The 27594-nt window shown below is 40.0% G+C and overlaps 1 protein-coding gene across 8 annotated transcripts in view; it reads left to right on the top strand.

Moving 5' to 3' along the window:
- The window catches only part of pde5ab (phosphodiesterase 5A, cGMP-specific, b), a 287017-nt gene that overhangs the window by 240051 nt on the left and 19372 nt on the right, over positions 1 to 27594 (top strand). For 7 of the 8 annotated variants that reach the window (XM_049568813.1, XM_049568815.1, XM_049568812.1 and 4 more), the window contains 6 exons: positions 4125 to 4250; positions 8510 to 8604; positions 8732 to 8819; positions 15841 to 15941; positions 17775 to 17897; positions 25700 to 25763. In XM_049568813.1, the coding sequence (XP_049424770.1) occupies positions 4125 to 4250; positions 8510 to 8604; positions 8732 to 8819; positions 15841 to 15941; positions 17775 to 17897; positions 25700 to 25763 (597 nt within the window). The remainder of the gene's footprint in view (positions 1 to 4124; positions 4251 to 8509; positions 8605 to 8731; positions 8820 to 15840; positions 15942 to 17774; positions 17898 to 25699; positions 25764 to 27594) is intronic. The other variant, XM_049568811.1, reaches the window with a different exon arrangement.

Raw genomic sequence — 27594 nt, 5'->3', positions numbered from 1 at the left:
TTTAATAAAATAGGATGGAGGATAAAAATTGTTTCACATAGCTGTCATACTTATTTCACAAAAGTACCCATGTTTCAAAATAAACATAAACAGATATGACCTCCTCTCAGTCACGTCACACCACTCAGGTGAAGCAAAAAACTGGCTAAAGAGCCAGTCCACCAATGTAATATAGTCTATGGCTGATACGTGGTTTTTGGCTGTCCCGGGGTCACGTCTATTGTCAAGTGCGCTCCAAGCTGCAGCAATGAAGTGCGCCAGCCGGCAGGCTTCACACTGTCAGCCACAGTATACATGCAGCGTACACCGTAGTCAAATAAAAAGTCCCAAATGTTACTAACCATTACTCTCATCTTGCCTATCGGGTTGTAGGTTGGCTTCAATATACTGCTTTGCCTTGGTCAGATCTTCGAAGGATTGTTGCTCACCTGCTGGCGTTGTGATCTTAAGTGTGGCTGGATACAGAATACCGTATTTCACACCGGGGCAGCGGCGAAGTATTTCCTGAACTTTGGTGAAGGTGGCTCTCCGTTTACTGACCGAGGCTGCATAGTCCAGATAGATATGGAGGCGCCTGCCGTTGTGGAAAATGGGTCCCGCGCTCATGGCCTTGCGAAGGACGTCCACCTTCTCCTGGAAATAGTGGAATTTAATGACTATCAGCCTCGGGCAGTTTACATCTTTTGGTCTTGGTTGCAGGCTCCTATGCGGCCGGTCAAGCGTTGGAGTATAGCTTAAGCCCAGTGAATCTTGTAGCAGCTTGGCCACGGCTTCCTTCGGTCGCATGTTCCCGAAGCCTTCCTCCACACCAATTAACCTGCAGTTCTCTCTCCGCTGTCGGCATTCCAGGTCTTCAGTCTTGGAAATCAGCCGGGTAACTTCCAAAGTGAGGGAAGAAACTTTATTCTGAAGTTCCACCACTCGGTCAGAGTAGCCATTAGCTCCTTCCTCCAGATTTTCGATCCACGCCGCACACGCTGCGTTTTCTTTTTGAATCTCTTTGATTGCTTTAGACAGTTCAGTGTGAACACCGGTGATCTCTGCTCTCAGGCCGCTAGACAGGTCATCCATCTTCTTATGCAGTTCACCTGCTACTGCTGCCAGAGATGTGTCAATCTTGGCTAATATGCACTGTTCCGTCTTCTTCAGCGCCGCTATTATTGTGCTGACATCGGTCTCAGGTTTTTCCGGTGTCTCGGTGTCAGGCGAGTCGGGGGCTTCAAGGCCTGGTTTCACTTTTGGATTATTCAGCATTTCCAGTCAATTTAACCTTTTACCTCGGTCAAAAAACTGCAGTTTCAGTAACTTAAGAGTGCCGTTTACCTTTGACACGATAATCTACTATGTAGGATTCAATTGAGAGTAATAGTTAACATTTAAGTTTTCCACCCATGCAGAGCTTATAGAACTACGTCTTCAGATGTTGTTGCTCCAAATGACACAGTTTAAATGAAGAATTTAGGCCATGGGCCAAATTTAAGAGCTATAATATAAATTATTATATTATAAGAAATAGTCATGCCACTACTAACAGAAGAAAATAAAATGTGTTTCTCAACCCCATCCAAAATTAATTCAATCTTAGCGTCAGAAAAGTTTTTCTTTCACTGTATCTCTCTCTCTTTCTGTTAATTTGCATTTATGAACATACATACATCCCTATGATCAAAACTGAGTTTTTCGCAGCATTCATGAATCCGGTGTAGGTTTTTAGTGCCAAGGTTTTTTATGTGCAAATCTGCTCACAGATTTACTAACATTTTATGAATGAGACCCAGTAAGTCTGAATGATTCTGAACAATTAAGATTTGAGATTTGTAGAAATGTACAGCAGTAGTGACAATAGTGAAGATAACAAGCACAGCACTGAGAGGATCAAAAAGAGCCCCTTCCCCTCAGGCCACAAGGATCCTAAATGAGGACACTGCCTAAGTCTGCCTATTCATATGCGTAATATAGTCATTATTACAGTTTTAAAAGATTGATTGATTGGTTGGTTGGTTGGTTGGTTGGTTGTTGGACAAACTATGGACTTACACCATAATTAAATCACCCCAGGCTTTCTTTACTGCAGTATATGTTCTGTAAAAAATGCTTTCATATCAACGCATATTGGAAAACCCATATGCTGATATGGATATATCTGTGAATATATCTGTATATGTACAGAAGGCCATGATCAGCCCATTAAATGGCCATTGGGTTTCAGTTGAACTTTTGTCAGGTTTAGCTGCTAAAGCCACATGATTAGGTTTGGAAAAAGACTGTGGCATTGTTTAAAATAAGTATGTTTTTGATGCAACGTAACCTGACCTAAGTTGCATTCAGTCAACCTTGACTTTTGGTTTCACATAGGACATGAACAATGGTCTGGTAGGTGAAAGTCCTGTGTTTGTTTGTTTGTTTGTTTACATCCAAGTAATTTGATTGGCTGTAGCTTCTGTCTCTGTTTTGTCTCAAGTTTTAATTGTTTTTCCTCGCCCTAATGGTAGCACATGACTATGTAACCACCATCAAGTGTGTGAGAAGGGCCAGAGCCAGTGTTTGGGACACTTTGTCCTACTTTCAGGTCTACTTCCAGGAATCAGCATCCCACTTTACCTTGGTGTTCATTGCTCTTCTCTTTTATATGCCATTACCTGAATGCTAGTTTTTATCGGAGCTTTTATCTTTTACCAAGACAGTACACAGGCCCTGAAGGCAACACATGCATTGTTACCTATTCTTGAGGCTAATGCAATCCAATCCAATCCAGCTTTATTTCTTAAGCACCTTAAAAACAACCACAGCTGAAACAAAGTGCTGTACATCAAAATATTAAAACATTGGACATAAAAACAAACAATAACACAATGAATCAAAACAATCATAAAAACTATACAGATATGCATTAAAAAATAAAATGGAGAAAATAAATGAAATAGTTTTTGAAAAACTGTGCATCTTAAAATACAGTGCTTAATTTTAGAATGAATAAAATAATGTGTAGAAACAGCTTGAATATTCCTAGTCTTTACAGCTGATCAGGAAATGCACAGACCAATTGCATACGAGTTAAGCCATCCCACGTGATGCCACCCAACCAATCAAATCTCTGCATTCCAGGTGATTAACGACTCTGTATACTGTCAGATGAGAGACCTGAGAGGCGAGTGACAAGCGGAAAGACGATAGAAAAATAGAAAGATAGAAATATAGAAAAACAAAGACAGACGGAGAGGTGAGTGAGGGGGAGACGGGGAGAAACACAGAGGGAGACAAGTGAGCGAGAGACAGGGAGAGAAACAGAGGAACCTTTCCCAGGTCTGAGGAAAGTACCGCTGTACATCTTGACCATGTTTGGCTCGACATACAGCTGCGAGGTAGCTTTCTCCACAATGAACATAATAAAAACTAAATATCATTTCAGGCTCACCAGTGCGCACCTGCACATGTGTATGAGAGTGGCCCTGACATCATTCCAGCCCAGATTTAAAATCCTGGCAGGACAAGCTCGAGCTCAGTTCTACAAACAACAGAAAGTGGGGAGAGTGGGAAAAGAGGGAAAGAAAGAGAACATGTAAAACTGTTCAATTGTTATTTATTTCAAGATGTGAAACAGTTAACAAAGAAAAAGGAATATTCAAGCTGTTTCTACACTTTATTTTATTCATTCTAAAATTAAGCGCTGTATTTTAAGATGCACAATTTTTCAAAAACTATTTCATTTATTTTCTCCATTTTATTTTTTAATGCATATCTGTATAGTTCAGTGTTAAGTGGCACTAATATTGTCAAAATGTTTTTGAATCTTACTTTCGGTATTTGATTTGACAGGCAGATGTTGATTACATGTAGATGTTGATACAACTACTAGGCTACTTCAGTATATATATCACACTAAATCATATCGCAGGCATTATGAGGTTCTGGACCTTTGTGTAAGGAAATTTTCTCAAACTGGACCTCTTAGAAGTTTAGTTAATACCCCTGCTCTATATTGTACAGGAACATTGAGTTCAAATAGAGTTTTAAGTACTTTATTGTATCATTATATATTGTGCTTGCATGATGCATCCAGCCCTAGAAAAGTTGTTAACAATGGTTGAATCAGTCTTCTTTTATTACTCTTTCTGTCTTTGTAGAATTTATGCCAGTGGGTTCTGAGTGTAAAGAAGAACTACAGGAAGAATGTGGCTTATCACAACTGGAGACATGCCTTCAACACTGCACAGAGCATGTTCTCCCTCCTCAAGTCAGGGCGCTTACAGGTCAGTGGAGCCAATCACTGCTTCAGATGAGCTGATTTGTTACGTTCGCCTCATATAGACAGGCATATGTTTTACTGTCATCCTTGTTTTAAAGGACTGCTTATTTTGCATGGTAGAGTAACTTGGACCGTGACTAATGGGAGAATATTTTATTAAATGGTACAGTGTTGAGTGAGAGCACATCTGGACTATTTTTCTACCATTAATTCACATCCAGTAAAAGTCCTTGTTTTTGCCACTGACAGGCTCATAAGGGATTATTACTCTATTTTCCTAAGTGTCTAACAACATTATGGAAAGGAGGTCCACCTCTTTGTTAAAGAGTAAGATCCCTTTTGTTAAACCAGACACAATGACTCACGTCCTGTCATCATCTCCTAGGTGCAGTGCGCCTCCCCATACTTTATATTTATTGGTTCGTAAACAGCTGTACATTGGATATCATTGCATTGTGTTTCTGGTGGGCTTTGCTACTTTAATTTCATTATTGTGGCATCATTACCAACATTGCCATCTTAAAGCTCAATACTTGAGGGTGGTTCAGATTCACCACATGAATGTTCTTTCACGAAAGTCAATTCATCGCCGGCAGGAAAGGAGGAGAAAGCTACAATCATTCCTGCGATGCTTTCCATCTCCGTTTCAGGAATGAACAGTAAAATGAGTTACAGTCTATTACAAGAGATGAGCTGTCACGAACAATTTACTATATATATAGTGTTATTATTCCATATTAAGATTTAGCTTTTATGCCAAAAACGTAAATGATGGTGCCAGTTTAAAACTGTGACTACTCCTGGAATGTCAACACTTCTTTTTTTTATACAGTGCCCTCCAAAAGTATTGGAACAGTGAGGCCAATTCCTTTATTTTTGTTGTAGACTGAAAATATTTGGGTTTGACATCAAAAGATGAATATGGGACAAGAGATCAACATTTCAGCTTTTATTTCCAGGTATTTACATCTGATACACAACTTAGAAGATAGCACCTTTTGTTTGAACCCACCCATTTTTCATGAGAGCAAAAGTATTGGAACATGTCACTGACAGGTGTGTTTTGTTGCCCAGGCGTCTCCCAGTTACATTGATTATTCAAACAATAAATAGCACTGAATGCTGAGCTCAGTTTCAGATTGGGTACGATAGATTTTGCCTGTGCAGACTGCATTTAGAGGTGGAACCAACATGAAAACCAGAGAGCTGTCTATGGGTGAAAAAGAAGCAATTGTGAATCTGAGAGAAGATGGACAATCAATCAGAGCCATTGCACAAACATTGGCCATAGCCAGTACAACCATTTGGAATGTCCTGAAGAAGAAAGAAACCACTGGTGTACTAAGCAACAGACATCGAACAAGTAGACCAAGGAAAACATCAGCAGTTGATGACAGAAACATTGTGAGAGCTGTAAAGAAAGACCCTTAAACAACTGTTAGTGACATCAGCAACAACCTCCAGAGGGCAGGAGTGAAGGTATCACAATCTACTGTTTGCAGAAGACTTCATGAACAAAAGTACAGAGGCTACACCAGAAGATGCAAACCACTCATTAGCAAGAAGAATAGGAAGGCCAGGCTGGAATTTGCCAAAAGGTACAGAGATGAACCTCAAAAATTCTGGGAAAAAGTTTTATGGACTGATGAGACAAAGATGAACTTTTTCCAAAGTGACAGAAAGGCGAAAGTTTGGAGAAAGAAAGGATTTCATGATCCCAAACATACAAGCTCATCTGTGAAACACGGTGGAGGTAATGTCATGGCTTGGGCTTGCATGGCTTCTTCTGGGACGGGCTCTTTCATCTTCATTGATGATGTAACACATGATGGCAGCAGCAAAATGAACTCAGAAGTCTACAGAAACATTTTGTCTGCTAATTTAAAGAAAGATGCAACCAAACTGATTGGGAGATCCTTCATCATGCAGCAAGATAACGACCCAAAACACACTGCCAAAACAACAAAGGAGTTCATCAGGGGCAAGAAGTGGAAGGTTTTAGACTGGCCAAGTCAGTCTCCAGACTTAAACCCAATAGAGCATGCATTTTACCTGCTGAAGAGGAGACTGAAGGGAGTAACCCCCCAAAACAAACAACAACTGAAAGAGACTGTGGTGAAAGCCTGGAAAAGCATCAAAAAAGAAGAATGCAAATGTTTGGTGATGTCAATGGGTCACAGGCTTGATGCAGTTATTGAAAGCAAAGGATTTGCAACTAAATATTAAGTCTCATTCACTTTAATCTATTTTAAGTTTATATGTTCCAATACTTTTGCTCACCTAAAAAATTTGTGTTCCATTACAAATAATGCTATCTTCTAAGTTGTGTATCAGATCCAGATGTAAATACCTGGAAATAAAAGATGAAATGTTGATCTCTTGTCTCATATTTATCTTTTGATGTCAAACCCAAATGTTTTCAGTCTACAACAAAAGTAAATGAATTGGACTCACTGTTCCAATACTTTTGGAGGGCACTGTATATATATATATTTCAACTTCTCTCCCTTATCCTCTCTCAAAACAAGTGGGTAGTGTCTGCGTTTCTGTCAGTTTTTTCCAGCTGACTTTTTAGGTCAGACCAAATTTCAACTAAAATTTTTCTTTTTTCTTTTTCTTCCTCCCCCCAGGTGCTAATTTTTTCGACTTTTGGCTTTCCTCACTTGTCTCCGGTTCTAGCAGCACTGAAACTTACTGTAAATGATGATAAAGTCCAAACCATGCAAAGAACTGAACCATTTTGAATGAGTGCATGTCTTTTCATTGGACCAAATTTGGACTGTGGTCCAGGCCATGGTCAGCAAGAGGTTTTACACATATTAATTTGTTTCGGATCAAACTGAAAAGTCCAGACCAAACGTTCAGGTGTGAAAGGCCTCTTAGAGTGAGGAGCTCAGAGATCTGGAGGGAGCTCAGAGTAGCTGCTCACTTGCATCAAAAGGAGCCAGATCAGAATGTCTCCTGGGCGCCTCCCGTTTGAGGTGTTCAGGCACGTCCAACTGGTGGGAGGCGTCGGGGCAGATGGATGGATGGATGGATGGATGGATGGATGGATGGATGGATGGATAAAGGCATACATCTCAGCAAGTTGGCTTTCATTGTGAAGTAAAATTTACTGAAACACTTGACTTCACAGAATGTAGGAAATCAACCCTTAAAGTGTTGATTTCAACTTTGGCAACCTGGCCTCACTCCAAAGTCATTGGTCAGTGACCTCTGGTGTCACACACTGAAAAAGCCATCCTTTCACACCGGCATGATACACAGTCGGTCACTGTTATTGTGTAACTGTGCCTAGAGGCATCAGGAGAAAAAACATGGGTCAACAACAAAAGTTAAGGGGGTAACAGTGGGAGTAGGACGGGCAGGAGGGGTGGTGGATGGGTCCAACAACCACCGACTTTCAACTGGGAGGCAAGGGTTTACTCTCTGTGTGATTGTAAAGCCAAACCCTGTTCTTTTTTCCTAAACCCGACCACGTGTGTGTGTGTTGGCTCAAAGTAACCATGTGCACTTGTTGTTGAAAGAAAAAAGCACCAATTCACAGTGTTGTACTGACGTAGTGCATTTGTTTTGAAAGAGACTGTATGCAAATTGTACATTTCCTGTGAAAACAGAAGTGTATTTTGAAAACAGACAATGCATGTAACAGGCTGAAGTTGACATGGTGTCCCAGACCATCAACAACCAAGGCACCCAGGGTACCTTGCACATCATATCTCAGTGTGGAAAGTCCATGACTAAACACTGACATGTGACGAGGTAAGAGTAAGACTGTGTTGATTTTGGAAAATGATTGGCAGTAACGTTGAATTTACATGATATGTAGCTAATGGACTAATTAAACAAGACCTATAATGTGTGGTTAAAATGTTTCAAATGATTTCCTACACCACCAATAATGAAATAGTTTGGGAAAACCCTGCACACTGGTGGTTTCGCTGACACAAAAACATTAATTTCTGCATATTGGAGACTTAGAATCTGGAAATATCAGTGTCAACAGTGCTGGAGCCTTTCAGCTCTGGTGTGAAAGCTGCAGAATATGCAGAAATGGTCCTGCTGTCCAGTGCTCGCACTGCCAACAATATGTGGAGAGTTACAATAGCACTGTGTGTACACAGCAGATATGACGCTTTTGTTTGGTTTGACTGTGGCAAAAGATTATCATCTGTTAAACCAGCTGCTGTTGTGTGGATGCAGTTGTGTGTGTTTGTCCTCATCCTTTCCTTTGACTTTATCTACTCATTCATCTCCTGACAGAATAACCTTAGTGATCTGGAGATCTTGGCTCTGATGATTGCAACTCTCTGCCACGATCTGGACCACAGAGGAGTCAACAACTCCTACATACAGAGGTACAGCAGGACAGCATGAGTCATATAATTATATATATGTATATATATATATATATATATATATATATATATATATCCCCTATATATATATCCCCTATGTGTGATTCTTATTTCTGTGTGCATCCAGGAGCGACCACCCACTGGCCCAGCTCTACTGCCACTCCACCATGGAGCATCACCACTTTGACCAGTGCCTCATGATCCTCAACAGCTCTGTAGGTCCACTCACTCATATATATATGTATGCATGTCTGTCTGTACTGGAAGAGGGATCCCTTCTCAGTTTCTCTTCCTGAGGTTTCTACCATTTTTTCCCCCCATTAAAGGGTTTTTTGGGGAGTTTTTCCTTACCCACTGTGGGGTCCAAGGACAGAAGGATGTTGTATGCTGTAAAGCCCTGTGAGGCAAATTGTGATTTGTGATATTGGGCTTTATAAATAAAATTGAATTGAATTGAATTGAAATTGAATATACACAGAAAGCCTTCCAGTAAAATCGTCATTTCTCTGTTTGCACCATCCCTTTGCCTACATGTACCAGTTACCAGATCAGAGAACATTAGCACTTAATGGTTTCTTACTTTGTCTAAAATGTGGTTAATTTAATCAGGTGGATGATAGTCTGACTCACCACATGCAGGCTATGGCTTTAAGGGTCACACTTGCCGCAGATACCGTGAATCAAAAAATACGGCCCTTTTATTTTTGATGTACAACCCCAAACCGACGGCGGCTAGACACGTGTCGGCGTTCCTGGATGCACCACCCCATAGCACTTCATGCCACCATCGTATTTCTATCCTCACTGCCCCTGGCATTAAAATGCTTTTTTCCCCACTCACTCTCTGCTTATACATACCAGCTCCTGTAACAGCTCTTTTTCTCTGCTCCTATGGCAGCTCGACTCCTCTCCTCACCATGGATGTATAAAAAGAACTTTGTTGTTGCTCTGTTTCGTGTGTGATGAAGAATGGATGAGGAGAGACTCATTGTTGATGCCAAGAAATAATTAGAGCTCAACAACTCACAATCCTGTCATTATAAAGACAATGACCAAAAAGATACTTATTGTCAAATCGCAGCTCTAGAGATAGGCTCTTCAGGTGAGAATGCGGAGGTGGAGGAAGTACAGATCTTTTAGTAAAAGTAATAATAACGTGGTTGATGAGCAGCAGCATGAGATGTCCAGTGTGTGCAAGGGGTGGCACTTGACATGCGTTACATGATGTGCCGTACCATGGTGGCGCCAGTGTGTTTTCAGCTTTAGCCTGCAATGGCCTGCTGATTTTGGCCAACATTCTCCCTTGCTTCAGCTATTTGCATGTTACCATTTCCAAATCCCCTTCGCCATGGGGAAAACCTCTGAGCTAACAACTTACATGCTAAAAATGGCAAGTTTGGACAATATTTGGATCAAGCATTATGGTATGCTTGCCTGTTTTGGTTTTACAGTCCAGTGAACTGAGGTGCTGTCCAGGGTGTATATATGATTGAATATAGTCAAATCTGACCTGCAAACACAGAAGGCACTATAGGCCCCAGTTGAATGAGGGTTATGTAAAGTTTTGAGTTCATATTGTCAGGGACTGACAATAGCTCCATGCTATGTTCTCTGAACATGCCTACAATAATAATTAATTAATAGTTAATAATATTTGTAATTATGTTGTATGTTAATGGTAATGTTGCAGCCATTTTTAACTCTAGTCTGTTAATCAGTCCTAAACCTAAACTAGATTATAATTCATTTGAAAGCCTCGTTCTTAGTCTTTTACATCCGACCTGGAAAACCTCGCAGCCACTTTTATTTGTTATAGTGTACCGTGCTCCTGGCCCGTATTCTGAATTTTTATCTGAATTCTCAGAGTTTTTATCCAGTTTAGTTCTTAAATCAGATAAAGTTATTATTGTAGGCGATTTTAACATTCATGTCGACGTTGATAATGACTCCCTGGCTACCGCGTTTATCTCATTATTAGACTCCATTGGCTTCAGTCAGGGTGTACATGAACCTACTCATTGTTTTAACCATACCCTTGATCTAGTTCTGACGTATGGAATTGAAATTGATAACCTAAAAGTCTTTCCACAGAATCCCTCGCTATCGGATCATTATCTGATTACTTTTGATTTCTTTTACTCGATTACGCCACTCAGCAACAGTTACTATACTAGATGTTTATCAGATAGTGCTGTCGCAAAACTTAAGGAAAAGATTACTTCGTTAAATTCAATACCAATACCTTCAGTAACAGAGGTTTCCCGTGCCGACTTTAACCTCTCCCGAATTGATCATTTTGTTGATAGCACCGTAGGCTCGCTACGAACAACGCTCGACTCTGTAGCTCCTCTTAAAAAGAAGTTAAAAAAGCAAAGAAAGTTCGCTCCTTGGTATAACTCTCAAACCCGTAAGTTAAAACAAATATCGCGAAAATTTGAAAGGAATTGGCGATTAACCAAACTGGAAGAATCTCGTTTAATCTGGACAGACAGTCTCAAAACTTCCTCCGCAATGCCAGAGCAAACTATTACTCAGCTCTAATAGAAGACAATAAGAACAACCCCAGGTTTCTTTTCAGCACTGTAGCCAGGCTGACTGAGAGTCAGAGCTCTATTGAGCCTCGTATTCCCTTAGCCCTTAGCAGTAATGATTTTATGAGCTTTTTTAATGACAAAATTCTAACTATTAGAGGCAAAATTCATGACCTCCTGCCCTCAGATAGTACCTATCTAACCTCAAACACAGCTGTAAAATCTAATATATATTTAGATTGCTTCTCCCCAATTTCTCTTCAAGAATTGACTGCAGTGATTTCTTCATCCAAATCATCAACGTGTCTCTTAGACCCCATCCCAACTAGGCTACTTAAGGAGGTCTTACCTATAGTTAACACTCATATATTAGATATGATCAATATATCCTTATTAACAGGTTATGTACCACAGTCTTTTAAGGTAGCTGTAATTAAACCTCTACTAAAAAGCCCACCCTGGATCCAGAGGTGTTAGCCAACTATAGACCAATATCTAATCTTCCCTTTATGTCAAAGATCCTTGAGAAAGTAGTCGCAGACCAGCTGTGTGATTTTCTCCAGGATAATAATTTATTTGAGGAATTTCAGTCAGGATTTAGAGTGCATCATAGCACTGAGACAGCTCTAGTTAAAATTACAAATGACCTTCTGATTGCTTCAGACAAAGGACTCGTCTCTGTACTTGTTTTATTAGATCTTAGTGCGGCGTTTGACACAATTGACCATCAAATTCTGCTGCAGAGACTGGATCACTTAATTGGCTTAAAAGGTTCAGCACTAAGCTGGTTTAAATCTTATTTATCTGATCGTTTTCAATTTGTTGACGTCGCAATGAACCATCCTTACGTACTAAAGTTTGTTTTGGAGTTCCGCAAGGTTCTGTGCTCGGACCAATCCTGTTTACTCTATATATGCTTCCGTTAGGTAACATCATTAGAAATCACTCTATAAATTTCCATTGTTATGCGGATGATACTCAGTTGTATTTATCAATGAAGCCAGAAGAAAGCAATCAATTAACTAAACTCCATAATTGCCTTAAAGACATAAAAACTTGGATGAGCACCAATTTCCTGATGTTAAATTCAGACAAAACTGAAGTTATTGTTCTTGGCCCCAAACAACTCAGAGACTCTTTATCTGATGACATAGTTTCTCTAGATGGCATTGCTCTGGCCCCTGCCACTACCGTAAGAAACCTCGGAGTAACATTTGATCAAGATTTGTCTTTTAATTCTCATTTAAAGCAAACCTCACGGACTGCATTTTTTCATCTGCGTAATATTGCGAAAATTAGGCCTATCCTGAACCGAAAAGATGCAGAAAAATTGGTCCACGCTTTTGTTACCTCAAGGCTGGATTATTGTAACTCTCTATTATCAGGTAGCTCTAGTAAGTCCTTAAAAACTCTCCAGCTAATTCAGAATGCAGCAGCACGTGTACTAACAGGAACTAATAAACGCGATCATATCTCTCCTGTTTTAGCTTCTCTGCACTGGCTCCCTGTAAAATCCAGAATTGAATTTAAAATCCTACTGTTAACTTATAAAGCTCTAAATGGTCAAGCTCCATCATATCTTAGAGAGCTCATAGTGCCATATTATCCCACCAGAACACTGCGCTCTGAGAACGCAGGGTTACTCGTGGTCCCTAAAGTCTCCAAAAGTCGATCAGGAGCCAGAGCCTTTAGCTATCAGGCTCCTCTCCTGTGGAATCATCTTCCTGTTACGGTCCGGGAGGCAGACACCGTCTCCACATTTAAGACTAGACTTAAGACTTTCCTCTTTGATAAAGCTTATAGTTAGGGCTGGCTCAGGCTTGTCCTGTACCAGCCCTTAGTTAGGCTGACTTAGGCCTAGTCTGCCGGAGGACCCCTCTATAATACACCGGGCCCCTTCTCTCTCTCTCTCTCTCTCTCGTATCCTATTACTGCATCTAGCTAACCCGGCCATTCTGGATGTCACTAACTCGGCTTCTTCTCCGGAGCCTTTGTGCTCCACTGTCTCTCAGATTAACTCATATCACAGCGGTGCCTGGACAGCGTGACGTGTGGTTGTGCTGCTGCCATGGTGCCGCCAGATGCCTCCTGCTGCTGCTGCCATCATTAGTCATTAGTCATACTTCTTCTGTTATTATACACATATGATTATTGTCACACATGTATACTGCCAGGTATTAATACATACTTTCAACATATTGTACCGCAGTAACCAGAACTATAACTATAATGTTATTACTTCCATTAATGTTGTTGTAAGATACTGTCATTACCTGCATATCTCTCTCTCGCTCTCTCTCTCTCTCTCTCTCTCTCTCTCTCTCTCTCTCTCTCTCTCTCTCTCTCCCTGTGTCATATGGATTACTGTTAATTTATCATGTTGATCTGTTCTGTACGACATCTATTGCACGTCTGTCCATCCTGGAAGAGGGATCCCTCCTCAGTTGCTCTTCCTGAGGTTTCTACCGTTTTTTTTCCCCGTTAAAGGGGTTTTTTTGGGGAGTTTTTCCTTATCCGCTGTGAGGGTCTTAAGGACAGAGGGATGTCGTATGCTGTAAAGCCCTGTGAGGCAAATTGTGATTTGTGATATTGGGCTTTATAAATAAAATTGATTGATTGATTGATGGTTAATTTGTTCCAATTACTGTAGACTCCCATGCTAATACATATTTGAGCTAAAAGCTACAGTACACTGGGAAACAATGACGATCTACAGTATATCCTGAGTGGCAGGATCTAATTATTGTGATTTTTACTTGAACATTAACAAGAATCAAATGTATGCACCATAATAAAGAAAATGCCACACTGTAGCCTGCTGCAAGGACATTGCCTTTGTACATGGGATGCTCTACCTACTAAGCCACTGGCCGTCCCTAGAGGTGAAAAGTTTCAGCTGACTTTCTAAGTTTCGTTTTGTTGTTAGGTGTAGGCTTTCTTCCAGTTACAGAGTTAAAGTTAAAGAGTCCAAACCCAATTGCCAGAATGAATGTTGGTATTATTACATGGTAGACACAGTGAAACTTTATGTTTCATAAATGCTGTAGTTAACATGTGGTTGTGTTTAGTGCTAAAACCACTTGGTTATGGTTAGGAAATGTCATGTTTTAGCTTTAAATACCTTGTTATGGTGCCACAATTGTCGCTGGAACTGCAGCTGATAACACCACGATGTCTTACTAAAAATAAAATAAAACACTTTTGGTGGCACAGTCACCACTGGAAATGCTGCGATGTCTTGCTATGAAACAGAGTCCAGCTATCTTTGACACAATCTTTCAGCTAAAATAATCAAATAGTCATTTTTAGAGACCTATCATTGCTGTTGTGGAGCTGTTCCTGACAGATCATATATTTATGTAGGGGTAAAAGTTCATGTCCTCTGGCAAGTGTCCCACTGATACTACTAACAGTTCACCACATCCAGTGTTCCATCTCAGCAAAGGTTCAAATCAAAGTCCCCCCAAACCCACCCCTATTGTATAAGGTAGTTTCAAATACATGTTCACTCTCTTTTTAAAGATATTTTTTTGGGCATTTTTGCCTTTATAGATAGGACAGTTAAGCGTGAAGGGGGGAGAGAGAGAGGGGTAATGACATGCAGCAAAGGACCACAGGCTGGAGTCGAACCCAGGCCGCTGTGGCAACAGCCCTGTACATGGGGCGCCTGCTCTATCCACTAAGCCACCGATGCCCCAAATACGTGTTTACTCTTTACATGGAATTTTTCAATTCTGTTTGCACCACTGACAACTGTATTGGGTTGGAGGCAACAGTTTCTGAGAGATATCTCTAAACCCAGATAGAAAGAGTAACTTTAATCCTTGTAAAGACCCTTGAATTTACATTGTACACCTTTATATAAACAATGTTATCAGTGATTTGTATGTCACATTAAACTGTAATAAGGCAGAATTACCATTCTCAAACTGGGCCACAGTTCATATCATTCAACCTGACGTTGCCAATGGATTCTTCACAGGGAGAAGATGGTGTGGTAGAGGCGTTCATTGGCCTTAATTAATGTTGTTTCCTGCTTGTTGCAGGATCCTGGATCTCTCCATTTTATTTATTATGCATTTTCTGCTCATTTTCCAGCTGCTAGCCTACTCTTCAGCCCTGTGATGGTCCAATAAAACATAGTGACTTACAGTCTGCTCCGATCTTTATGGCCTCTAAACAAACTCCCGACTCCACAGCACTACTTAACCCCACTGCTGCTGGACACATTCAGACGGATTCACAGAAATGCAAGCATGCATGGACTGTCACAAGAGAGCATTCATGCACGTACACACTCTTAAAAGCTCTTGAAATGGAAAGGACATGGAATAATGTGCCAGTTACCATGCTTATAAACACTCAAGACATGTGGACTGGATTTATTTGTTTGATTGTGTGTGTGTGTGTGTGTGTGTGTGTGTGTGTGTGTGTGTGTGTGTGTGTGTGTGTGCTTTTCCAGTTAGCGTTGTCATGGCAACCCCTTGGTGGTCTCTTACAGAACAGACTGTGGTCATCATCATTCCTTAGGGGGCTGCTATCTCACTTTGTGTACAAACACATATACACAGTCAAACTTAAGTGTACTCTCTGTATATGTAAATCATTCAATGAAATACAGAGCTGTTCCTGAACTTGCACAATTCTTTCCTTGTGTTTCTCTCTCTCCCTCTCTCTCTCTCTCTCTCTCTCTCTCTCTCTCCAGGGAAACCAGATCCTGAGCGGTCTCTCCCTAGACGAGTACAGGGCCACTCTGAAGATGATTGAGAGGGCTATTCTGGCCACTGACCTGGCCCTGTACATGAAGTAGGTACCAAATGTCAAGCACAGATGGAAATCTGACTGGAGAGTGGTAGAGAGGGGGAGGACAGAAGAAAAGTTCATTTGGGCAGAGGAAACAGAAGGGAGGCTATTTTGGAGTATTTTGAGTTGGGGTGATGACATTCACTCAGCACTTTACAAAGAATACAGCAAAGAGCCCACCCGCCTTGTCACTCAAGAATGTTAAAAATCCTAGAGTGAAACACAGGAATTGTGTTTTTACTTGTAAAGCGCAGTAATAGTTACATTTATTTTTGTGCCTTCTAGCCTTGGACGGAGGCATTATGTATTCAGGTTGTCCGTCCATATGCCTCATCCTTGTGAACATGATATTTTGAGAGCCTCAGGGGAATTTCTTCAAATTTGGCACAAACATTCAGTTGGACTCAATGATGAACTGATCAACTTTTGGTGGTCAAGGGTCAAGGTTGCTATGACCTTGCATCCATCTCATTCTCGTAAACACAGTATCTCAAGAACAGCTTGAGGGAATTTTTTCAAATTTGGCACAAACGTCCACTTGGACTCAACAATTAACTTATGTCTATGATTTTGGTGGTTAAAGGCCAAGGTCACTGTGACCTTGCATCTGTCTCATTCTCGTGAATGCAATATCTCAAGAACACCTTAAGGGAATTTCTTTAAATATGACACAAACGTCCACTTGGACTGAGGAATACACTGATTAAAAGTTGTGGTTGAAGGTCAAAGGTCAAGGTTACTGTGACCTCACAAAATAACTCAAGAATTCATATGCTAATTATGACAAAACTTAACATAAATGTCTAATAGGATAAAATAATGAAATGACCACATTTTATATCCCAAAGGTCAACTTCACTGTGACATCATAATGTTCTGCATAAAACACTTTACTGGCCAGTATTCAATATCATATCTCAGGAACAGAAGGGGAAATATTTGGTCAGATATTTAATTGGTGACACTTCTGTGCTGTTGGGGGTAAGATGTGTGTGAAACAGTTAAGTTACTTTGGGGCAGTACATAGCCTTACAAAGACAGTATAAATAAAGGAATGTTAGCCTTGATCTCGCCAACACTAATTCATGTCTTGTTACAAATATGTCAGCAACCAACCAACGGTGTATGTTCTTTTCCAAATCTCTAACGACACTAAAGAAATAATGGGATTATTTCAGTCACTACCCCTTGTAACTGTGTTCCGAGGGCCACAGGGACACTCCTAAACAAAGGGTAGGGGTAAAAAGAAGAAATGGAATTGGGCCTTAGTCATTTGATCCCTGTTGTTATACGAAGACTGTTGTTATATAAAATAAATAAAGCCTCCAGTAGCACAATAGGATGGGACATTTACTGGCCACATGCATTGAAAGACAATTTCTAATTGTCTTATTTTAACCAAATTGTATTTCATTGTTTTTATCCCAACATGTTGAGGTTAGTGGGTTGTAATTTTGGTTTTGGGAAATTAACATACCCATCATTTTGCTAATATTTTAACAACCTGTAGATATTTTGAATTTATAATATTATCACAGTGTCAGCATGACATACCTCGAAAATACTGTACATTGCTGACCTCCTCAGAAACCCTTGCCTGCACTTAAATTTGTCTAAGATGCTCTGACGGAGCCCATTGGCCTTCCACGCAACAAAATTTTGAAGAGAAAAAATGTATTTGGAAAAAAAGATCTTTGCTTTAAATGTTAATTTTTACATAATTTAGTCTATAATTAGGTTATTTTGTTTTAGTTTTGACAAAAAATTGTCTTTATCCTTTTATTTCTTTTTTATTCTTCCTTTGTCACTTTTTTAAATTCCTATCTGCTGTGTCAGTGAATGTTTGTGTGTGGGTGTGTGTGTGTGTGTGTGTGTTGTCAGGAGGCGTGGCGAGTTCTTTGAGCTCACCAAGAACAGCCAGTTTGTTTGGGAGGATGAACATCACAGAGACTTGCTGAGGTGAGTACCAGTCTTCCTAAACTCACATGCTAACTTCGTGACTGTCAAAACAAATCTAATGAAAAAGTCACTACTTTGGCAACATTGCATGTAACAGAGCCAGGCTAGCTGTTTCAATTCAATTCAATTCAATTCAATTTTATTTATAAAGCCCAGTATCACAAATAACAATTTGCCTCACAGGGCTTTATAGCATACGACATCCCTCTGTCCTTTGGACCCTCACAGCGGATAAGGAAAAACTCCTCCCCCAAAAAATGGTAGAAACCTCAGGAAGAGCAGCTGAAGAGGTATCCCTCTTCCAGGATGGACAGAAGTGCAATATATGTCGTACAGAACAGATCAACATAATAAATTAACAGTAATCTGTATACAAAATGATACATGAAGAGAGAGAGAGAGAGAGACAGACAGAGAGAGAGACAGAGACTATGACTGTGACTCCATCACAGTCATAGTCTCTGTCTCTCTCTCTGTCTGTCAGACATTATTTTATTTTGAATTCCAAACGCTTGCTTTGGCAATATGTACAGTGTCACCTCATGCCAATAAAGCCATTTGAATTGAATTGAATTGAATTGAATTGAATTGAGAGAGAGAGAGAGAGAGAGAGAGAGAGAGATGCAGGACAGGAATGACAGTAGCTTACAACAACATTAACTGAAGTAATAATATTATAATAATAATTACGGCTATTGCCGTACAATATGTTATTGGTATATATTAATATATGATAGTATATGTATGTGACAGTAATCATATGTATATAATAATTGTAGAAGTATAACTAATAATAACAGCAGCAGTAAAAGGCATCAGGCAGGACCACGGCAGCAGCACAGCCACACACGTCACAACATCCAGGCACCACTGCGATATGAGTTAACCTGCGAGACAGTGGAGCACAAAGGCTCCGGAGAAGAAGCGGTTAGTGGCATGCAGTAGTAGTGTGATGCAGTAACAGGACATGAATGTTAGCAAAGGAGAGAGAGAGAGAAGGAGAGAAGGTGCTCGGTGTATTATAGGAGGTCCCCCGGCTCACTAGGCCTATGTCAGCCTAACTAGGGGCTGGTACAAGGCAAGCCTGAGCCAGCCCTAACTTTAAGCTTTATCAAAAAGGAAAGTCTTAAGTCTAGTCTTTAATGTGGAGACAGTGTCTGCTTCCCGGACCAAAACAGGAAGATGATTCCACAGAAGAGGAGCCCGATAGCTGAAGGCTCTGGCTCCTGTTCTACTTTTGGAGACTTTTTTTTTTTTTAATATATATTTTATTGATTTTAATTTTCAGAATGCAAAGGAAACAGAAAAACAAAACAGGACAACAGAAAGAAAAACAAACAAACAAACAAGCATGACAGCACCTGAATCACAAATCATAGCAAAATGGCAGCATCGATAATATACATCACAGGACAAGCACAGCACAAAAGGAAAGTTTACTCCATTCCTGTGTGAGGTCACAAGTTTTCAGGGAAAAGGGGGTTGATGAGAAGATACATTTTTAAAATAAAATTACAAAAAAGAAGGGAATAACTATCAATTGGAATTCATTCTGAAAGTTAATCCACCCCTCTGTAGTAAGTCTGAAATTTCATATGGCAGATGCTCTAAAATTGGTTGCCAGATTTAAAAAAAAAATGTATTGTTCCCCCCTAAGGTAGCAGAGAGGCTTTCCATTGGTAAGATCTGATAAATTTCTCTGTACCACTGCGTTACTGTTGGGGGTTTGTTTTTAATCCATTGGAACAAAATACATCGTCTAGCTAGTAACAGGAGTTTTGTTATAAGTGTGCTGAGAGGGGTTAAGATCGAGACCTTCTAGAGAGAATCCCAACAGAAACAATGCAGGTTCCCTTTTAATGTAATGTAATATTTTTCCAAAAACGTGCAATAAAAGGGCATTTCCATATTAAGTGAAAATAAGCCTGTGAAATATTCGGTATTGGCTCTCATTTAACCGATTACATAAGAATATTTTACTTGACAATGAAAATATCTTAGACCACTCTTCCTGGCTAGATTGGATTCCTAGGTCCTTCTCCCATGTACTAATAATTTTATCAATGTTATATTTGTCCAAGGACTGTAGCTTCTGATGAAAAATGGAAATAAATTTTTTTGTAATATTTGGAATGAGAAGAAGGTCATCAAGAGTGCTCCTAACGTACTTATCATCGGGAAACTTGCAGGCAGAGATTCATAAAATGTCTGATCTGTAAATATGCAAAAAAGAATGTGAAGCATATTCTATATTTAACCTGAAGTTGCTGAAAAGACGTAATTGTTTCTGCTTTAAACAGGTCTCTGATTGTTTTAATACCTTTTGTAAATCACTCTTCAAAAACCCCTTTCCCTTGTCCAGGTAAAAAGAAATTATTGTTAATTATTGGTTGAAGGGATGATGAAAAGTTTTACTACTTTTGGAGACTTTTGGAGTAACCCTGCATTCTCAGAGCGCAGTGTTCTGGTGGGATAATATGGCGCCATGAGCTCTCTAAGATATGACGCAGTTTTGTCTGAATTTAACATAAGAAAACTGAAGCTCATCCAGGTTTTTATGTCTTTAAGGCATTTTTGAAGTTTACTTAATTGATCTGTTTCTTCTGGCTTTATCGATAAATACAATTGTGTATCATCCACATAGCAATGGATATTAACAGAGTGATTTCACCTGGCAGGATTTAATTTTTTTATTCAAATAATCCCATGGGTAGCCTTACGCCGGATTTCCACTGGATGCGTGTCCGTTGCGGAATGGCAGCACTGGTTATCCGCTGCGTGCTCCGCCGTCCGTCAATACCCACCGGCTGCGTTTGCTGTGCGGTGCGGTGCAGCTCCGCTGGAAGACATCTCGGTGCACTGCCATGATTAATATCTCATCGTCCATGGTGTTCATGGGGTGAAATGACATCTGAAAACCTCTGACCTGTTGACTTCAGGCCTGCCTCTGCCCATTATGTAGTTTTTAAGGTGTAGTGCAGGGAAATACCGTGAACACTGTGTATTTTATTTTGAAAATTAACCGGATGTTTTATCGTGTTTCTGTGCACGACTTCCTGCCCCGCATGATCTGCTCTGTGCTGAATTGCTGCGTTGTGCTCCGGTGTCCGGCAAAAATAGAAGTCCTGCGTATCTGTTGCGGAGGGCTCCGGAGTGCCGGAGCTGAGACGGAGCTGGAACGCAGCACAGCCGCAGCCGGTGGAAACACACACATTGACTAGAATGGAATCCTATCGGCTCCGCTGTCGTGCCGGAGCGGAGACGCAACCAACACGCATCTGGTGGAAATTGGCCTTTAGAATGTTCTATAAGGGTGGTTTTATTAGCCATTCTATGGGGTAAAGAGTAAAAGCAGCTTAGTGAAGAACCTTTTAGGCCAATTAAATGTTCAAGTCTTTGTAGCAGAATTTGACGGTCAATTGTGTCAAATGCTGCACTAAGATCTAATAAAACAAGTACAGAGACGAGTCCTTTGTCTGAAGCAATCAGAAGATCATTTGTAATTTTAACTAGGGGTCTCAGTGCTATGATGCACTCTAAATCCTGACTGAAATTCCTCAAATAAATTATTATTGTGGAGAAGATCACACAGCTGGTCTGCAACAACTCTCTCAAGGATCTTTGACAGAAAGGGAAGATTAGAAATGGGTCTATAGTTGGCTAACACCTCTGGATCCTAGGTGGGCTTTTTTAGAAGAGGTTTAATTACAGCTACCTTAAAAGACTGTGGTACACAGCCTGTTAATAAAAATATATTGATCATGTCTAATACGTGAGTGATAACTAAAGGTAAAACTTCCTTAAGTAGCCTAGTTGGGATGGAGTTTAAGAGACACGGTGATGATTTAGATGAAGAAATCATTGAGGTCAACTGATCGGGGAGAAGCTATCTAGATATATATTAGGTCTTACAGCTGTGTTTGAGGGCAGACTGGTTCCATTTGAGGGCAGGAGGTCATGAATTTTGCCTGTAATAGTTAGAATTTTGTCATTAAAAAAGCTCATAAAATCATCACTGCTAAGGGCTAAAGGAATACAAGGCTCGATAGAGCTGTGACTCTCAGTCAGCCTGGCTACAGTGCTGAAAAGAAACCTGGGGTTGTTCTTATTTTCTTCTATTAATGCTGAGTAATAGTTTGCTCTGGCATTGCAGAGGACCCTCTCATACATTTTGAGACTGTCTTCCCAGACTAAACAAGATTCTTTCAGGTTGGTTAATCGCCAATTCCTTTCAAATTTTCACAATATATGTTTTAATTTTCAATTTGAGAGTTGTACCAAGGAGTGAACTGTGTCTTTGCTTTGTTAAGTTCTTTTTAAGAGGTGCTACAGAGTTGAGTGTTATTCGCAGCGAGCCTGCAGTGCTATCGACAAGATGACCAATTTGGGAGAGTTTAAAGTCGGTATGGGAAACCTCTGTTACAGAAGGACATGGTATTAAATTTAACAACGGTGGAATCATTTCCTTAAATTTTGCAACAGCACTATCTGATAAACACCTAGTATAGTAAGTGTTGCTGAGTGGCATGTAATCAAGTAGAAAGAAATCAAACTTATTAAATAATGATCTGATAGAGAGGGATTCTGTGGAAAGACTGTTAGGTTATCAATTTCAATTCCATACGTCAGAACTAGATCGAGGGTGTGGTTAAAACAGTGAGTGGGTTTATGTACACCCTGACTGAAGCCAAAGGAGTCTAATAATATGATAAACGCAGTAGCAAGGGAGTCATTATCAACATCAACATGAATGTTAAAATTACCTACAATAATAACTTCCACCTGCTTTCAGTCTTTACGCTAAGCTAGGCTAATCACATCCTGACTCCAGCTCTGTGTTGATTCTGATTCTGATTCTAACACAGATATGAGATTGATATTAATCTTCTAATCTCTCTCTTGGAAAGAAAGCAAATAAGTGTATTTCCCAAAATGCTAAAACAATTCTTAACTAAGACGGCAACTTAAACTAAAATAAGACTTTTATTATTATTATTTTGTTTCACCAAAGTACATTATTTTTTGGCAGTTATTTAACAGCTTATATACCGAGGTCCGGACCTTGTGACCTCAATGGTGGGTAGAGCCATGCTCTTGTGTACTATATATCTGTATGCTGTGAAATTACTTTCAGTAGTTCTTTTGTACAAATCATCTGTTCTTTATTAAGCAGTAAATAATTCAGAAAGTAAAGCATTATTGATAAAAATTTGAATTTTAAATGTTTGTGCGTCAAATGCAGATTCGTTTTTCAATCAATCAGTTTTATTTGTAAAGCCCAATATCACAAATCTCAATTTGCCTCACAGGGCTTTACAGCATACGACATCCCTCTGTCCTTATGACCCTCGCAGCGGATAAGGAAAAACTCCCCAAAAAAAACCCTTTAACGGGGAAAAAAACAGTAGAAACCTCAGGAAGAGCAACTGAGGAGGGATCCCTCTTCCAGGACGGACAGATGTGCAATAGATGTCGTACAGAACAGATCAGCATAATAAATTAACAGTAATCCGTATGACACAATGAGACAGAGAGAGAGAGAGAGAGAGAGAGAGAGAGATGCAGGTAATGACAGTAGCTTACAACAACATTATTGAAAGTAATAATATTATAGTTATAGTTCTGGCTACTGTGGTACAATATGTACCACTGTGGTACAAAGTATGTATTAATATCTGGCAGTATACATGTGTGACAATAGTCATATGTGTATAATAACAGTAGAAGTATGACTAATGACTAATGATGGCAGCAGCAGCAGGAGGCATCTGGCAGGACCACGGCAGCAGCACAACCACACACGTCACACTGTCCAGGCACCGCTGCAATATGAGTTAATCTGAGAGACAGTGGAGCACAAAGGCTCCGGAGAAGAAGCCGAGTTAGTGACATCCAGAATGGCCGAGTTAGCAAGATGCAGTAATAGAATACGAGAGAGAGAGAGAGAGAGAGAGAGAGAGAGAGAGAAGGTGCCCGGTGTATTATAGGGGGGTCCTCCAGCAGACTAGGCCTAAGTCAGCCTAACTAGGGGCTGGTACAGGGCAAGCCTGAGCCAGCCCTAACTATAAGCTTTATCAAAGAGGAAAGTCTTAAGTCTAGTCTTAAATGTGGAGACGGTGTCTGCCTCCCGGACCGTAACAGGAAGATGATTCCACAGGAGAGGAGCCTGATAGCTGAAGGCTCTGGCTCCTGATCTACTTTTGGAGACTTTAGGGACCACGAGTAACCCTGCATTCTCAGAGCGCAGTGTTCTGGTGGGATAATATGGCACTATGAGCTCTCTAAGATATGACGGAGCTTGACCATTTAGAGCTTTATAAGTTAACAGTAGGATTTTAAATTCAATTCTGGATTTTACAGGGAGCCAGTGCAGAGAAGCTAAAACAGGAGAAATATGATCTTGTTTTTTAGTTCCTGTTAGTACACGTGCTGCTGCATTCTGGATTAGCTGGAGAGTTTTTAAGTACTTACTAGAGCTACCTGATAATAGAGAGTTACAGTAATCCAGTCTAGAGGTAACAAAAGCGTGGACCAATTTTTCTGCATCTTTTCGGGTCAGGATAGGCCTAATTTTTGCAATATTACGCAGATGAAAAAATGCAGTCCGTGAGCTTTGTTTTAAATGAGAATTAAAAGACAAATCTTGATCAAATATTACTCCGAGGTTTCTTACGGTAGTGCTAGAGGCCAGAGCAATGCCATCTAGAGAAACTATGTCATCAGATAAAGAGTCTCTGAGTTGTTTGGGGCCAACAACAATAACTTCAGTTTTGTCTGAATTTAACATCAGGAAATTGGTGCTCATCCAAGTTTTTATGTCTTTAAGGCAGTTATGGAGTTCAGTTAATTGATTACTTTCTTCTGGCTTCATCGATAAATACAACTGTGTATCATCCGCATAACAATGGAAATTTACAGAGTGATTTCTAATGATGTTACCTAAAGGAAGCATATATAGAGTAAATAGGATTGGTCCGAGCACAGAACCTTGCGGAACTCCAAAACAAACTTTGGTACGTAAGGATGATTCATTATGAACATCAACAAACTGAAAATGATCAGATAAATAAGATTTAAACCAGCTTAGTGGAGAACCTTTTAGGCCAATTAAGTGATCCAGTCTCTGCAGTAGAATTTGATGGTCAATAGTGTCAAACGCTGCACTAAGATCTAATAAAACAAGTACAGAGACAAGTCCTTTGTCTGAAGCAATCAGAAGGTCATTTGTAATTTTAACTAGCGCTGTCTTAGTGCTATGATGCACTCTAAATCCTGACTGAAATTCCTCAAATAAATTATTATCATGGAGAAAATCACACAGCTGGTCTGCGACTACTTTCTCAAGGATCTTTGACATAAAGGGAAGATTAGATATTGGTCTATAGTTGGCTAACACCTCTGGATCCAGGGTGGGCTTTTTTAGTAGAGGTTTTTTTGTTTCTAACATGTTGTTAGTGATATTAAAAACAAACTATACCCATGCTTGACCATTAGCACATAAATTCCCTCACTGCAGTATAATATTTGGCAGTATGGCTCTGTTCTGAGGCCTCTCTGCCTTTCCTCAGTCTACGCAGAAAGGCTAAGGCAGAGAAAGCACACCTCTCTGCCCTTCCAGATTGGTCTGTTTGAGATCAGCTGATGTAGCTGGGATGTGAGCTGAGCTTGACAACGTGTCCTGCCTGATCTAACACAATGCTCAATATGTGGCTTTATGTGCTATGAGGAGCTAATATTGACAAATAATCCATAAGATGTAGCTCTTTTAACATTAATGTGTATCAATGTGTATCCCCCTTCAGGTCAATGCTGATGACTGCATGTGACATCTCAGCCATCACTAAGCCCTGGCCGGTGCAAAAAAGGGTAAACAGTGCCATATGTCTCTCTTATTTATCTGTATGTGTTGGTTGAACTGCAAGTTTTGGTTTTCTCTTGTTTACAGTTTCCTTTCTCTTCTTTTGTGTTGGTTGCTGTCGTCAGTTTCTGTAGGACATATGGCAACTTGTTTTTCTCCTCCATCATAAGCCATATAATGGTATTCATCCTTATACAGCATGAAAGACAAGAGAGAACCAGTGAACAAGATAATCAGTGTTGTATGAATATCAAGGATCATTTGGTTTTGTCAGATTATTCTTTCATGTCTGCTGGGCTGCTTATTGTATAATCAGTGGCACCATTGGTGATGATTTCAAGGGGGAAGCAGGGGACACATCCCCCTCCATATTTAGAACTTGTGCATTTATATGCTTCCATGCCAGTGATAGCTGTGGCAGGAAGCATTATGTTTTCAGGTTGTCGGTCTGTCCCATTCTTGTGAATGTGATTCCAATTTGGCAACGTTCACTTGGACTCAGTGATGCACTTATTAGTTTTTGGTGGTCAAAGGTCAAGGTCACTGTGAGCTTGTCTGTCTCATTCTCGTGAATGGGATATCACAAGAATGCCTTAAGGGAATTTCTTCAAAGTTGGCACAAATGTCCACTTTGACTTGGGGGTGAGCTGATTAGAATTTGGTGGTCATAAGTCAAAGATCAGGGCCACTGTCACCTTGCATCCATCTCATTCTCATGAACATGATGTCTTTGGCAGGATTTATACCTCTGTCGAAACCACACCGTACCTACAGCGTAGACTCTATGTCGACACAGAACCAACGCCATAGCCTGACATGCACCACCCCAGAAATGTAACTATATGTCGCAATGACGCAGAGCTCCTGTCTATTTTTGTGAGCTGAAAATGATTTCCCTCAGTGGAAACAAAAGGTTATTTTACTTTTATTTCGCAGATAAAAAACAGTAAGTTGTAAAACAATAAAGCCCCAACAAAATAGTATTTTAAGTCTCGTGCGTGATTTGTCCTGGCTTCATATGAGTAGAGGAATCTCTTCTAGTAACTAGGCTAATTTATACAATGTAAAATGCCATAGGCTTGTGCTAACAATCTCATCTTGTTTGTATTTATTCGGAAAACATGTTTAGTGTAAGGCAATTGTTTTGTCAGTGAACTTTGTGAGTTGTAATGGAGCTGAATTTTATAATGTTACCTTTGTTAAATGTTGCTGTTGTCCCTCGCTTCATATGAGTAAAGGACATTTGTACTATATGTAATTGAATATAGGTCATAAAAGAAATCATTGAATTCCAATTTTATCTACATTTTATACAGCATCCCAACTTTTTTGGAATTGGATCTGTATATTTCAAACATATATCTGTATGTATGTATGGATGGATGGATGGATGGATAGATAGATAGATAGATAGATAGATAGATAGATAGATAGATAGATTTTCTATCTTTTCTCACACAAATATTGTTTTCATACTGTTCATAGGCACAGTACAGAGTTGATTCTTTATGTCAAGAGATGAATCAAATGACATGCCAAATGTGACCTTTTCTCTGAACGCCCACAGAGCCTGAAGAGGAAAGCTTGGGTTACCCGTTGATAACCACCTTCATGGTACCTGTGAACACTGACCTCAGGTTACACCTTAATCAGTTGTTACGTAACTGATAAGGATGTGGCCTGGCATGCAACAGACTAGATTTCTAGTTGTAGATAGTAGTGCAGCACCTGTGCTTCATATCTCTGCCTCTTTTATCTTTGATACTTTAATTCCCACTCTAATGACCTCAACACTCTCCCTCCCTCTCTCTCTCCACACACACAGATATTTGTTTCAGT

The sequence above is a fragment of the Epinephelus fuscoguttatus genome, linkage group LG23 (genome assembly GCF_011397635.1).
Source record: "Epinephelus fuscoguttatus linkage group LG23, E.fuscoguttatus.final_Chr_v1".
In the NCBI taxonomy this organism is placed as follows: Eukaryota; Metazoa; Chordata; class Actinopteri; order Perciformes; family Serranidae; genus Epinephelus; species Epinephelus fuscoguttatus.
This window is presented reverse-complemented; position numbering and strand designations above follow the sequence as displayed.